This window comes from Nyctereutes procyonoides, unplaced genomic scaffold, assembly GCF_905146905.1.
Source record: "Nyctereutes procyonoides isolate TBG_1078 unplaced genomic scaffold, NYPRO_anot_genome, whole genome shotgun sequence".
Taxonomy (NCBI): Eukaryota; Metazoa; Chordata; class Mammalia; order Carnivora; family Canidae; genus Nyctereutes; species Nyctereutes procyonoides.
The window spans coordinates 2,050,964-2,065,992 of NW_026575048.1; the positions used below are offsets into that span (position 1 = coordinate 2,050,964).

A 15,029-nucleotide genomic window follows, 5' to 3' on the forward strand; every position below is an offset into this window, starting at 1 on the left:
TGTGTGTGTCTAGAGGACAGACGGCTCTCGCACACCTCTCATTAGTGGGACGGGAGGAGGAAGGGGCCTTGCATCAGCCCCAGCTCCCTGGGGAGCTCTGCACGGAGCTCTTCAAACTCGAGGGGACGGGATCTAAGTGTCTCTGCTGCATTTCCAATCATCTCCTACAACCAAGGGAGGGACATTTATTTGCTTTTTGCAAAAAGCTTCTTGTCATTTGGGGGAGCAAGAAAACCTTCCTGGGAGCAGGAAGGCGGCAGTAGAGCCCTTGTTCTAATCTGCGCTCCTCTGGGAGCCTCTGGGTTTATAACCACGATCCTTTTCTACCCACGGGCTGCTTCCCAAGAAATGTCTGTGGGTGAGAAGAGGTCAGCCACGCAAACCACCTGGGATTGCTGCAGAGAATGTGTTGACAGTCTCAGCGGATTTTAATGGTTCTCACCTCTCCTTCCCCAACACACCCAAGAGGTAGAATGTTCCTACTGGGAGCAATAGGTCAGTGTGCAGGGGTGCTGGCAGGGGGTGAGCGTGAGGGGTGCCGGGGGGCCTCCTGGGTGCCCTGGTGGTCTGTGCTCAAACCCAGCTGGTGCTCACCAGCTGTACAACCTCGGGTGGCCTGTGTGCACACGCACGAGCATAAGGGGTGTGTGTGTGTCTACTTGTGTGTAGTTGTGTGTGTACATGTGTTTGAACAGGTGCAGGCATGTTTGCACACACGTGTGTGTTCACACAGGGACCTGTGAAAAATCACAGCTTCCCCAGCAATTTTTCATGAAGGGTTTATAGATGCATGTGTGTTAGCATGTATGGCGTGTGCACGCATGTGCGTGCATGCATGTGTCAGTGTGCTCTCTGCCCAGCACCAGCGAATGGCAGCTCTTCCCAGCCTGCTGGGGTAGCGGCTCTGCCCTGGGGTGGGAGCATGTGCGCGGCGGGCTGGGGTCTCTGACCCCCTCCAGGCCCGCTGGCCCCAGTGCCTGGCCCCTCCCCATGCTGGTGCTCCCGTAAGGCCGCTGGGCGTGTGGCACGAGCAGGTCCTCTGGTGCCTCAGGGCCTGGGGGGGGCCCAGTGGAAGAGGCCACTGTCTAGGGGGAGAGGGGCCGCTGGCGAAGGCAAAGGGGGGTGCTGGTGGCTCCTCCCCACTGGCCAAGGGCCTGAGCCACGGCACAGCCCGGGGGGCATTGGTGTTCCCACAAGTGGTCAGCCCGGCTCTGGGGTTTGGAGCCCTGGACACCGACGGAGGCCTCAGTCCGGGTGAAGCAGACGCTACCAGGTGCTCGGCGACATGGGCGCTGGACACCGCTCTGGTGCTCACCCCTGGGAGCGGCCGTAAAGTGTCCCAGGTGCCCGGGTGAAGGACTAGGGCCGGGCTCCCAGCGGCCTGACAGCGGGGCCCACACCCTGAGCCACCGAAGGCAGCCTTCACCAGTGCGCTGCGTGCCTCAGGTGGGCCGCTTGGCCGCTCTGACTTCCCGGCTCTCGTGGGGCAGCAAGTGTCCCCTCGTGGGGCTGCTTACACATGGAGGTTTACCCTCCGGGTGCCCGGGGGTGGCTGAGAGCAGGGTGCCGGCGCAGTGGGAGCCTGGTGGGGGCTCAGGGACCGCCTATGACACCTGCCCCGTGAGGCGTCGGGTTTTCCCCAGGAGGCCCGGGCCCCATGCTTCTCCCAAGGCAGGTGCAGGGCTCAGTACCCGCCGGGGAGGGAAGGAAGGGCCACAGGCGCAGCAACACCCGTGAATCGGCGTTGGCGTTGGGCATGTGACGCAGAGATGGCCCAGGAGGGTTGGGAGCAAGGAGCTTAGGGAGGACGGTGGCCCCGCGGCCTCGGAAGGGTGCAGGCGCGGAGAGTTTTGCTGCAGGATGCTCTTTGCAAGGGGCTGAGCGGGAGCACCGTCCTCACCTCTGATGCTCTGACCACACGCGTGGGCCCGAGGGCCCCAGGTCGGGACAACAGAGGTGACTCAGTCGGCCGCGCTGCCTTCGCCGAGCACTGCACGCCGGGCGGCAGGAACAGCACGTGTGTTTGTCCCGGGTCGGAGGTCGAGGTCTGGGATCCGGCTGCCGCTGCTCGGGCTCTGGCGACAGCCTCGCCCTGGCCGGACAGGACCGACGTCCCCATGACGGGAGGCAGCCAGCTCTGGTGTCTCCCTTCCTGCAGGTGCGCCCGTCCCCGCCACCTCCTGACTGCGTGGAGCCCCGGTCACCTGCCGCTCCTGTTGCAGGGGTCAGGGCCTCAGCCCTGGGGGGCAGGGCGGGAGGGCCGCGTGGGAGGCGAGGGCCCCCGGGGACGTTCCAGACGGCGGCGGGGACACAGCGCAGGGCTGGGGGCAGCCCGATCCGCTGGCCTGGCGGCAGAGCCCCTGCTCCTCCTTCAGCACAGCGTCAGGGTGGCGTTTGGCGTCCTTCCGCGACGGTGACTCCTTGGCCTGTCGCCCCACACGCCCACACTTGGCGGCGATGGCCGCACCGTCGGGAGCAGGGTGACCGCCGATGGAAACCGTTCTGTTACGTTTCCCTCTGGCGGCCCTGGCGGCTCACCGTGGGCTTGATGCGGGCGCACCTGTCCCGGGGACCCCGAGGGCAGGAAGGGCCAGGCGGGAGCCTGGAGCATGCTCCTTGGCAGTGACTCAGGGTTGGTAGCCGGAGGGACACAGAGGAGCATGGACAGTCAGCTCGCAGCGCTGCCCCCGCGCGGACCCCCTCCCCCTGGGGAGCCGCCCCCGCCCCCCGCCGCTCCCTACCCGCTGCCCCGACTCTCCCCACTGGGCCCCCGACCCCGCCTGGGGGCCCCGTGACCTCGTCCCCGGAGGCCTGCGCCTGTCCTCGTCCCAAGGCTTCTCTGCAGCGCTCAACTGATGGCCCTGCTCTGTCCAGGGCCTCATGCTCGCCACGTCCCACCCGTGTCAGGGCGCAGCTCCCACCCCATGGGCGCCCCCACCTTCTGCAGGGTGACCTCCAGACCGCCTGTGTTTTCAGTTACCCCCGCCTCGCTGGCCTGAGGCCCTGCTGGACCCTCCTGCTGGGGGTCCCCACGGGAACGCCCACTTCCTGGTCCCCTCCCCTGCCCCTGCGTGCCCCGGCGCCTCCCCACCATCGCCGCTGCCAACCCCTTCCCAGACGAGGCTTTACTTCAAGCCTTACGTTCCCCACCCCCGACACGGCTGCAGTGCACCTGCAGCCCCCCTGCTCCCCTGGCCGCATGTCCTCGCCCCCTTCCAGCCCCTCTTGTTACCAGATGCGTGTCCAGCCTGAACCCCGTCTTGTCTCTCTCCTAACTCCCCACCTGGCCGTTTGTGCCTCAGCCCCCAGGTCGCCTTCCCCCACCCCAGCTGGGTCCTGGATCCCTCGCCAGGGCTTCCCCATGGCGCCTCTCTTGTTCCGACACTTCTCACACCTGTTACGGGTGTCCAACCCCCGATGTCCCCGGCACCACACACAGCACGCCGTCCACAGGGTCTGCGGCCTGAGGTGCCTCTGTTGCGGCTGGGCCATCTGGCCTCGGTCTCCCTGTCGTCCCCGCCTACCATGGCACCTGGAGAGGGGCGCTGGGCCTCAGAGCAGCAGGTCATGGCTCTGTCCTGGTCCTGCCGTACACTGGGCGCTTGACCCGACAGGCACCCAGGCCCGAGGGCCTTGTCTGTGCAGCGGGGTCATGTCTGTGACCAAGTAGCCAATGGACACGAGTGTGCTTTGTGGGTAAGGTAGTGTGAGGCCAGCTGTTTGTGTGTCACGGGGGTGTTTCCTCGTCAGCCGGGGCTGGTCCCGAAGCCTGTGCCCTGTCCCCTCATCTCTGTCCATCCCTGATGTAGCCAACATAGCCAATCCAGGAGCTCCCGGCGGGGCCGGCCGCAGCGTTAAGGCGTGAGCAGGTGTCAGCGGGGCTGAGCCTCGCCCGGACGCAGCATAAAGTCCTTCCGGTCACCTCTGTCCTGCACAGCTGCTTGCACCAAATTGCTTTTAGTTTTATTCAGTTTAAGGTCATTAAATTAAATCTGATTGCATGATCCCTTTACCGTGAGGGTTCTGCGTGTATTTGCTTGGGATTTGCTGGCTCGGTTTGCGGTCTGCGGGGACCACCGTCGACGGGCGGGAGCGGATGCCAGGTGTTTAAGAACATTGTGGGAGAAAACCTTCACGTCGAGAAAATCCCCTCTGCTGGCGCCATTTGTCCCGTGAATGGGCGACACCTGCCCGTCTTGGTCGCCGTGCATCGGTCAGCGAGGCCGGTCCTGTGGGCTCATGGCGTGCGGATGGGTCCCTGGGCCAGCCTGTGGTGATGCGACCGTGGGAGGGGCTCGGGGCAGAGCGGGGTGGTCACCCTCAGTGCCGCGCGGAAGGCTCTGACGGTGCTGTGCAACCAGGCCCTGCTGGGGGTCACGAAGCATTCCCCGGGCCCTCCTCTGTCACCCTTCTTCCCTTCTTCCCGGGGACGGGAGCCACCCGTGCACCTCCAGCTCCCGAGGGCAGCCTGTGGGCCGGTCGGCGGGACTGTGGCCTGCTCCACGTGGTCTGGGGCCGGGACGGAGGCCAGACAACCTCCCTGCACCGATGCAGCTGCCGAGCAGGAGGGGCCGTGGCTGTGGTCGGGGCTGGTGCTCGTTCCGCAGCGCGTGTGACTTCCCGGGGGAGGTGTGCCTTCCTCCGGAAACTCTATCAGCAAGAACCAACCCGGGGCCCATCACTCCCGTGACCTGGAAGAGACGAAGACGAGAGCTGTGCATCTCCGTCTCCTCTCGTGTGTGTGCGTGCGTGCGCGTGTGTGCGCGTGGGTCATGTTGAGCAGGAGGTGTTCTGAATTACCTGTGCACCAACCAACTTTGATCTTGTTGTTTTCTACAGGAGACATGGGTGACAAAGGACAGAAGGGCAGTGTGGGTCGCCATGGAAAAATTGGTCCCATTGGTTCTAAAGGTACTTGCGACGCCCTTCTTGCCCCATTCCCTCCCAGGCGGACGGCGCGGGCGCCCTCGAATGGTTGCAGGTTGGCCGTCCTGCCTGGGGGCTGTGCCTGTTTATTTCTGTGTGCCTTGCACACGGTACGTTCGGTCCCAGGGTTTGCATTTGGGATCGGTCAGAGTTACCTGCGGGGTGTGCGCCCCCCGGGGTGGGGCGAGCGCTCCCAGTCCCAGAGGATTCACAGGGCACCCGGACGGAGAACGAAGCACTGAGCCCCGTTTGGGTGACGGGAGGGCCGTGCTCCAGAAACACTGTCCACCTCCAGCTTTGGTGACTTCTTGAGACTGTGGGGTGGCTCTCCGTGAGAACGGGGCCCAGGAAGGCAGCAGCCAGCGTGAGAGCCGCCCTGTAGTGACGCCCGCGGGTGCGTGGGTCCCTCTCACAGCCTCATCTGATGGCACAGCCGTGCAGGGGTGGGCAGGTCAGGAGGCCCAGGCCCGGGAGGACGAGGATGCTCCGAGCCACCCGGGGAGCAGATGCTCTCTGAGCCCCTGGTGCGTCCTGTGCTGGAGTCCCCGGGGCCCTGAGCTCACAATGAGTGGGCCCATGGAGGCCTCCCCACCTCTCCTGGGGGTGCTAATGAGGAGGCCAAGGCCTGGGGGGCGGGGGCGGCGGCACCTGCGGCAGGGAGGGGTGCGGTGTGGGCTGCTCCATGCCCGTACCAGGGTTCTCCCGGGGCTGTGAACTGTGAGTGGGTTGGGGCGGTTTGTCCTGACTGGTGGCCACGCACCTCCCCGTAGCTGCAGCCCGTCCCCGGCAGGAGCGGGTCCTCGGCCAGGAGCATGATGGAGACGGGCCAACTCTGCGTGTCTCCTGGCAAAGCCGTGGGGAGCACCTGCTGGGACAGCCCACCAGGGAAAGAGCACCTAGACCTGCAGGGTGCAAAGAGGGACAGGTGTGCTGCACAAAGGCTTTGACAAATAGTGGTGACATACTCATCACATGAAAGCGGCCACTTTAACTATGTCCGAGTGCACAAGGCAGGGCATTAGCACACCTGCAGTGACGTACAGCCAGCACCACCGTCTCCGGGACGCCTCATTCCCCGAGGAGGGACCGAGTCCTGGTGGAGCAGGGTCTCTGGGCCCCTCCGTCCGCCGTGGCCCCCTCTCATCCGATTTCCGCCTCTCCACGGGTTTGCGTGTTCCACGGATGCACCGATGTCTGACTTAGTCCACTTGGCATCACGTGTTCACGGTTCGTTTCCTTCCTTCCTGAGGCTGAATCGTGGCTACACCACGTGTCCTTGGGCCATGCATCTGCCTCTGGGGATTTGGGTCGTTGCCACCTCTTAGCTGTCGGTGAGAACGCAGCGCCTGCTGGCGCCCAAGTAGAGACGTGTGTGCTTTTCGTACACGACACGTGCTCGGGGTGAAGGCCAGCGTCTCGCCGGGGGACAGTGTGCCCACAAGCCCCTCGTTTGGCTTAGCTCACGCGCTCAGCTTCCCGGGCCCTCGTCGGGCTGCCTTCGGGTCACGTTCAAGCCCCGATGCTGGCGAGGGAGTCACGGGCTCGTGTGGACGGGACCGACGCCCTCTGCCTCTCCACGCGGACGGGATACAATGTGAATCCAGAGCGGGGGAGGCACTGCTCCTTCCCCGTCCCACGCCAGCGGGGACATCGTCCCGGCTGTCTCAGGGAGGACAAAGATCACACGGCAGGAGTACTCATGTGCCGTTGACGATTTGTCGTCTGACTTTACAGGAGCTGGACAGCGTTGTTGGCACGACTGTGTCCAACCCCTTTATTTTCGAAGCTGGGCGGCAGGGTGGGGCGGGGGCTGCGGGGCGTGTCCTGTCCCCAGGAGGCCGCGTCTCAGGCCGGGCGGCCCCGAGGGTCCCCAGGCCCTCCCACAGCCAGCATCCCGCCTTCTCCCCTGCCGTGACGAGGGCGAGCACTGGAGTCAGATTTAGTTGTTACTGACTCAGGGTTCGTGACACGATAGCTACAGATTGTTCTATGACACAACCGGGATTTTTCAGAATCGACTTCAAGGAGGACCGTCTGGTAATCTCTCTCATCTCGTGATGAGCATATGCTCCACGTCACATCAATAGAGCCTGAAGAATTAATTATCTGTAGAGCACACCTCCCCGTATTCACAGCAAAGGGAGGGTCTGTGGGGAACCCTGGGACATTACACGTGGAAGAAATAACACCGTGAATCTTGCAATTCTGACCTCATGTGACGTGCCCACCTCTGCTTGACCTTGGTCTGACCTTGCTCTCTTTTTTTTTTTTTCAGGTGAAAAAGGAGATTCTGGTGACATAGGACCCCCTGGCCCTAATGGAGAACCAGGTATGACATAGAGGGTCCAAGGCTTTTAAAAAATGTATTAAAAGTTGCATTTTCTTTCTTTCTTTCTTTTTCTTTCTTTCTTTCTTTCTTTCTTTCTTTCTTTCTTTCTCTCTCTCTCTCTCTCTCTCTCTCTCTCTCTCTCTCTTTCTCTCTTTCTTTCTTTCTTTCTTTCTTTCTTTCTTTCTTTCTTTCTTTCTTTCTTTCTTTCTTTCTTTCTTTCTTTCTTGATTTTACTTATTTATTTATTCTTGAGAGACACAGATTGAGGCAGAGACAGGCAGAGGGAGAAGCAGGCTCCATGCAGGGAGCCCGATGCAGGACTCGATCCCAGGACCCTGGGGTCACGACCTGAGCTGGAGGCAGACGCTCAACCGCTGAGCCCCCCAGGCGTCTCTGCATTTTCTTTGTTTTATTGAGAGATAACGGACATACGTTCCCGTAAAGGATTAAGGCGCACAGCACGACGGCTCGATGCACCGATACTGTGAGATGATCCTCACTATAGGTTCGGCTGACACCCATCTCATATCTAGAAACAGTAAAAGGAAAAAAAAGAAAAGGAAATAACAGATTATCCTGGCGATGAGGACTCAGAGGACTTGCCGTCCTCCCAGCTGCCCAGTGTGTCACGCAGTGTCAGCTACGGGGCTCACGTGCGTCACATCCCTGATGGGCATTTACCCCACGCCGGGGACCCTTCCGCTGGCTCCCGTCCCCCAGTGCACATGGAAGTGAGGTCCTGCAGAGTCTGTCCTTCTCCGCCTGACTCGTTTCACCCAGCTATAGGCCCGCAGGGTGCATCCATGTCACCAGTGATGGGGTTTTCCAGGGCGTCTGAGGGGCTCAGCCGGTGAAGTGCCTGCCTCGGCTCAGGTCGTGATCCTGGGGTCCTGGGATCGAGTCCCGAGTTGGGCTCACTGCTCAGCGGGGAGGCTGCTTCTCCTTCTCCCTCTGCCCCTTCCCTCACTCATGCTTTCTCTCTCTCTCTCTCAAATGAATAAGTAAAATCTTAAAAGAAAACAACAACATCCCAATGACAGGGTTTCCTAATTGTTTAGAGCTGAATAGTCTTCGCTGTGTACATATGTCACAGCTCATCAACCCATTCATCCATGGATGGACGCGCACGCTGGTTGGCTGGTTTTTCTTTCTCTCTATAGCAAGTCTTGAGGGGCTTCCATTGCTTGCGAAGCTTATAATGTGCAAAAAAAAAAAAGGGTTAGTTGAAGAAGCGCCAAGTGGGAGGCATCACACTCTGGGACTTCAGGCTATCCTGAAGTTTTATTCCATAAAACTACAGTAATCGAACCAGCGGGGCACTGGCATAAAAACAGTCACACAGACGAATGGAGCAGAACCGAGCGCCCAGAAATAAACCCAGGCATACACGGTCAACTAACACTTGATAAGGGGGCCAAGAAGACTCCATGGAGAGACGACGATCTCTTCCATAAACGGCGCTGGGAAAATAAGACAGTTACACGGAAAAGAATGGAACGGGATCCCTATCGTACACTGCTCGCAAAAATTAATTAGAAATGGACTAAAGACTTAAATGCAGGACCCGAACCCATGGAACTCGCGGAGGAACACACCGGGATGAAGCTCCCCGATGCGGGCCTTGGTCACGAGTGTTTGGGTAGGACACCTCACGTATTAAGCCACAAAATGAAAAGTAAGCCAAGTGGGACCACCTCCGACCAAAAGCTTCTGCAGAGCAAAGGAAACCACCAAGAAAGTGAGAAAAGATTCACAAACTGCACGTTTGTTAAGGGGGGTGAAGATCCAAAACATATAAAGAGCTCATGCAATTCAATAGCCAAACAACCTAATTAAAACATGAGCAGGGACACCTGGGGGACTCAGCCATTGAGCATCTGCCTTGGGCTCAGGGCGTGACCCTAGGGTCCCGGGATCAAGTCCTGCATCGGGCTCCCCGCATGGAGCCTGCTGCTCCCTCTGCCTGTGTCTCTGCCTCTCTCTGTGTGTCTTTCACGAATAAATAAATGAAATCCTAAAAAAAAATAAAAATAAAATAAAAAAATAAAACATGGGCAAAGTACCCAAATAGACATTTTTCTAAGGAAGACGTACGAAAGGCCAACAGGTGCCTGACAGGACGCTGAACACGTCTAGTCCGTCAGGGGGATGCAAATCGGTATCACAGTGAGAGGTCACGTCACACCGGGTGGATTGGCCGTTACCAAAGGACAGGTGTCGGCGAGGAGGCGGGGAAGGGGAGCCCTCGTGCCCTGCTGGAGGGAGGGCAAGCTGGCGCAGCGCTCTGGGGACAGTGTGGAGGGTCCCCAACAAGTTGAGAATGGAGCTACATGTGACCCAGAGACCCTGCACCCAGGAACATATCCAAGGGAAACAGCAGTGACTCCAACGGCGTCTGCGCCCCTGGGTTCATGGCGCATTATTTCGAGTAACCAAGACGTGGGGGAAATCGCGCTGGAGAAGTCGGTGCGAATCACGGACTAAGACCGCAGCGGTCTGGGCTTAGGGGCCCCCTCCCCGTGGGCTTCTGCTGCCTCTGCTCCCCCGCGCCTCCCCCACCCTGCTGGCCCCCAGCCCGGCCCTGCCTGGCCCCTACCTGGTGCGTGCCCGCCACGCCCCGCAGCCCCATGTGTGTGTCGCCCTCTGCGCCCGGCTGGCAGGTCCCCTGCCGACCACCGTCCCGCTCTGTCCCCTGCTGCCCATTGTCCTGCCTCGTCCCACACTGGTCCCCGCCGTCCGTGCCGTCCTCCATCGGCACAGCTGTCCTGTGTCCTGTCCCTGCCACCAGCTCCTCGCTCGGGGCTTGCGTCAGGCCTCGGGGTGGGGAGCCCTGGAGCCTAACAGGCCTCCCAGGGGCTGGTCCTGACCGCCCCCCCCCCCCAGATCCCGTGTCTGCGAGACGTTCAGGCGTCCACTTGCTGAATCAGCCTCTTTCTCTTTCTCTCTCTCTCTCTGTCCCTCATACGGCGTCTCCACTTGCTGTCAATTATCCCGATTGTGATATTCAGAGAATAGGCCTCGAGAAAGCTTGGAGCTTGGAAATATGGGGAAAAGAGGTTTCTGAGTAAAAAGCCCTCGTCTGAAGGGCTCGGACGGCGCTGCCGAGGGAGGAGGAAGGCTGGTGGGCGTCCACCCGGCAGAGCCGTCCCGGGCCGGGCGCAGCACCTCTGTGGCCGGTTCCGCGGGGAGGAGGCCAGGAGGCCTGTGGGGCCGCCCAGGAGGCTCGGGGACACGGGGACCAGCCCAGGACTTGTCGCTGCAGAGCCCAACCCCGAAAGCCTGGCCACTGGTGGGGAGCGCAGACGGCCTGGGTCTCCGACGAACTCCTGCTGCAGCACCAGCCCCGGGCCCAAGCGTGGTTTGGGACACTGAGCGGGAACCGGATCTGGGCGTGGGAAGCGAGGGCGACCTGGACGCCGGGTGACGGACGGGGGCTGAGACTCTGGAAGGCGGGCCCCGTCGTCCAAGGGGGGTGGTCAGGCCGGAAGTGCGGCTGGACCCCGCGCCAGGGGCTCTGTGGGGAGAGGAGGGTCCTGCACGCGGGCTCTCCGGGGGCCTCCCAGCTCGGTTCTGGGGGAGGCGACGGACTGGCTGTGGCCGGGTCCCCTGCTGCGGTGGGGACGGGGACGGGGGTCTGAGGAGGCCCTTACGAGCAGCGCTCCTCACGGGAGGTGGCTCGGGGCCCCCCGAAGGGCCAGCACCCCGACCTGAGCTGGCATGGCTGGCAGTGCCGCGCGACGAGCCCTCAGGCCCTGGGGCCCCCACCGTCCTCGGAGGGTCCTGCTTCTCTGCGGCTGCACGGTCACGGCCCCGGTGCCACCCTCCAACCTGTCCCTCTGCATGTCCCCTCTTCCTTCCCCCAACCAGAGCCCTATTTCAGAACGGCGCTGCCCCGAAGTGGCTCCACGGCTCGTCCTCGCCCTTGGGGTGGAGCCCGGGATCTGCAGCCCAGAGGGCCCGCGGGGTCCACTTGCCCAATAAGCTTTCTGCCTGGGCGGGGGGCGGGGGGGGGCGGTCACCCGCTAACGCCAGGGCCGCGTCCCCGCAGGCATCCCGTGCGAGTGCAGCCAGCTGAGGAAGGCCATCGGGGAGATGGATAACCAGGTCACCCAGCTGACCACCGAGCTGAAGTTCATAAAAAATGGTACGTTCCCTGCGTCTCCCGCCCCCTCCCCACCCCGAGAGCGCGGTCCGTGTGTCTGGCGCGTGTGCCGCGCACCGAGTGTGCTTACGGAAACGCGAGTGCTCACTTTCCAGCACTGCCCCCCCCCGCAGCTGTGGCCGGCGTGCGCGAGACGGACAGTAAGATCTACCTGCTGGTGAAGGAGGAGAAGAGGTACGTGGACGCGCAGCTGTCCTGCCAGGGCCGCGGGGGCACGCTGGGCATGCCCAAGGACGAGGCCGCCAACGGCCTGATGGCCGCCTACATCGCGCAGGCCGGCCTGGCCCGCGTCTTCATCGGCATCAACGACCTGGACAGGGAGGGCACGTTCGTGTACTCGGACCGCTCCCCCATGCAGACCTTCAACAAGTGGCGCAGCGGCGAGCCCAACAACGCCTACGACGAGGAGGACTGCGTGGAGATGGTGGCCTCGGGCGGCTGGAACGACGTGGCCTGCCATGTCACCATGCACTTCCTGTGCGAGTTCGACAAGGAGCACGTGTAGCGGGCCGCCTCCCGGGTGGCCGCCCCCTGGCCCTGTCCCCCCGCCCCCGGCCCCCTGCCTCCTGCACGGGGCCCCTGGTGCCCGCGGCCCGCCGTCGGCAGGACAGGCGACATTGCCGGGCGTTATTGCTGCAGACGTGAGGTCTGTCACCCGTATGGTAGCCACACGCTCACTATGGAATTATTACTCAGCATCGCTCTCGCCTTTGTCCAAACTATAAAATAAAAGCTCGAAAGACGACAGGAGTTCATCCAGACAATGGCGGTGGGGTTTACGGGACGGTCTCCCTTTAGATTTCTGCGTGCCCAGGGACCCGCGTCACCCTGGCCGACGTCTCTGTGAATCACCTTCACGCGTATGTCCCCTTCGCCGTTGGCTACGTAGGGACAGTTCTGCTGGCAGCAAGCGCGGCTCGGGGGAGGGAAGCCTGAGTTCCCCACGGGACACGCGGGCGTGGGTGTCCCCGGAGGCGCTGTCCGTCCCCGTGACGGCAACCCCATCCCTGCTGCCTTGTGACGACCTCATTCAGGGGGTCGGGGTCCCCGGGGGCCAGGACTTTCCCGGGGCTCAGCCGGACTCCCTTCTGCACGTGGCGAGCCGTGGTGGTCGTGGGCAGGGTTGGGCTCGGGGTCACGGGGGCCTGTCCCCGGGGCAGCTCCTGACGCCCCATCCCATCGCAGGGGTGTTGTGTGCACCAGGGCGGAGCCACCAGGTCCTGGGAGCTTAGGGCGGGGACGCCACAGGATGCGGACACCGGGAGGCCCGTCCAGAACCTTTTCGTGCATCACATTCCCTAGTGAAAAACACGCTTCTTCAGGTTCCAGACACCACCACACGCAGGCACACGCAGAGGCAGCCCAGCTGGGGTCGTGGGGGCAGCTCCCCAGGGGCCGCTCATGCTCCTTGTCCTACGAGTGAGGCCCCAGCTGCCTGACGGTCTGGACCACGTCTTTGAGGACGTCCGACTTCAAAGTGTGGCCGACCGCCGCGGACGACAGTGGTGTGTCTCCCGCTGGAGGCAAGGGCAGGTCCGCTTAGCCTCCAGGGCACCGGGGACCAGTCACCGTCAAGCATGCCCCCGGCCTGGCGTTCCCCACCCACCACCCAGTGCCCGCCTCTCTCCACAGGGACGCCTCCCTGGGGCCCATCCAGTGGGTGGGGGCCCGCGGCTGTGCTGGGGCAGGGCACGGCCGGGGGGGCCCGAAGCCTCTGCCCCGCGGTGCCTTTCCTGCACCCTGCACGGAGGCCCTGCTCTCCGTCAGAGGGCGGGTCGGAGGCGTGCACCCGCCTCCCCCGGGGGGCTCCTCTCCTGGCTTGTGCGCCGTCCTGGGGGAGCCCCGGCCACCCCTCCAGGCTTCCCCTCTCTCACTTGGAGGCGAGGGGGATGGAGGGCGACACGTCTGTGCCCTCGTGTCACCTCCGACTCTGGAGAAGTTGGAAGTGGCTCAGCAGGTCCAGCCCCTCCTGCCGCGTCCTGCACTCGGCTGACCTCCGAGGGGACACACGGCCTTGTGGCTGCCCCCTTGGCGCCCCTTGCCCCCCCCAGGACGAGGACCCTGTCAGAGAGAACCTGATAGGATGCCAACAACCGGGCGTGAGGTCAGACCACGGTCCCGAATTTATTCCCCGACTTCTCAGAAGGAGCCTGATTGCAGCTTGCAGCGTCTGATCCGCAGAGGAGGGGGGACGGCCTGGTTGAGGCCGGAGCCAGGGGTCGGGAGGTGCCGCACTGCCCCGTGGCCAAAGAGCGGGTGCACTTGTTTTGTTCCGAGCTCTCCAGGAAGCGCTGGCCGAGGCGGAGGAGCTCAGCCCGGCGCTGCGGGCCGGACCTCGGATCCGCGGGTCTACACTGCCATCCAGCGGCGGCAGGAGGACGTGTCCGCAGCCAGACCTGCAGGGAGTGGGGCGGCACAGATGCTCCGGGGAACTGTTTTGGATGGTGTGTGTGTGTGCGTCCGTGTGCATGCGTGAGTGCATGTGTGTGTGTGTGAGTGCTTGTGTGCGTATGTGAGTGCGCGTGAGTGCGTGTGCATATGCAAGTGAGTGTGTGGATGTATGAGTGCATGTGGGGGTGCGTCTGCGCATATGTATGAATGCACATGCACGTGTGTGTGTGCATGTGTGAGTGTATTTATGAGTGTGTGTGTGCATGCATGAGTGCATGTGTGTGTGCATATGCAAGTGCATGTGGATGTATGACTGCGTGTGTGGATGCATGAGTGCATGTGTGCACGTGTGAGTGTGTGTGCATATGTGAGTGTGTGCTCATGCATGTGCATGCGTGTGCGTGGGGGCAGGGAAGGGGGCACAGCTAGAGGCGGGGGGGTAGATTCTGCAGAACAGGGACAGCAGGCAGGCGGGGAGGGAAGGGACAGGCTGTGGCCCCCACACCCCGGGCGCTGTGCCCTTCAGAAAACCCTCAGCCGTGTGGTCCCGCCTCCCCGGCGCGAGTGTCCCCAGCGCGGTGGCGGCCACCTCCAGCCACCGAGTCAGGAGAAGAATCGGGGTTCGGAGCGTGGGAGGACGATAAGCTCTGGGAAGGGGAAGCGATGGATCTCTGGTCTCAGCGTCCCCCCAGCGTGAGCACAAAGCTTGGTCCAGGCCGCAGGGAGGATGACACGGGGTGTTCCCGCGGTGCAGGCTCGGGTCCCCGGCAGGGGTCTTCTCCCCGGGGCAGCACCGTCTCGTGTTCCTGCCTCACTCCGACTCGCACGAAGGCCCTCGCTGTCGGCCCACGCTGGCCGGCTCCCTCCGGGGACCGTTTGGACCGCGCGCCCACCTCGCTTCCGTGGGGGAGTGGGTGGCAGGTGAGGACCGAGGGGCGGTCACCGGGCACAACCCACTGTGATCCAGCGGATCCGAACCCAGGGTGGGAGGTGTTTCTTAGCTGTAGGCGGGAAATCCGAGTCTGCCTAATTTAAGCAGAAAGGGGATTCGTTGAAAGGTTTTTGGGAGGTCACGGGAATTTTGGGAAGACTGGAGAGCCCCCCTGGGGCCTTGCGGAAAGGTGAACCCAGGGTCAAGGGGCCCGGGAATGAGGCCAGCGCGTGATGGGAGAGGCTGCAAAGGGGTGCGGAGGACTGTGGCACATTTGCAATGTGCCACCT

General features: G+C 62.6%; 1 protein-coding gene across 6 annotated transcripts in view; it reads left to right on the forward strand.

The window, feature by feature from the left end:
- The window catches only part of COLEC11 (collectin subfamily member 11), a 29,159-nt gene extending 16,997 nt beyond the window's left edge, over window positions 1-12,162 (forward strand). For 2 of the 6 annotated variants that reach the window (XM_055327449.1, XM_055327451.1), the window contains 4 exons: window positions 4,840-4,911; window positions 7,202-7,255; window positions 11,304-11,399; window positions 11,513-12,162. In XM_055327449.1, the coding sequence (XP_055183424.1) occupies window positions 4,840-4,911; window positions 7,202-7,255; window positions 11,304-11,399; window positions 11,513-11,922 (632 nt within the window). In that variant the 3' untranslated portion in view covers window positions 11,923-12,162. The remainder of the gene's footprint in view (window positions 1-4,839; window positions 4,912-7,201; window positions 7,256-11,303; window positions 11,400-11,512) is intronic. The other 4 variants (XM_055327450.1, XM_055327452.1, XM_055327453.1 and 1 more) reach the window with 3 other exon arrangements.
- Window positions 12,163-15,029: the final 2,867 nt, after the last annotated feature.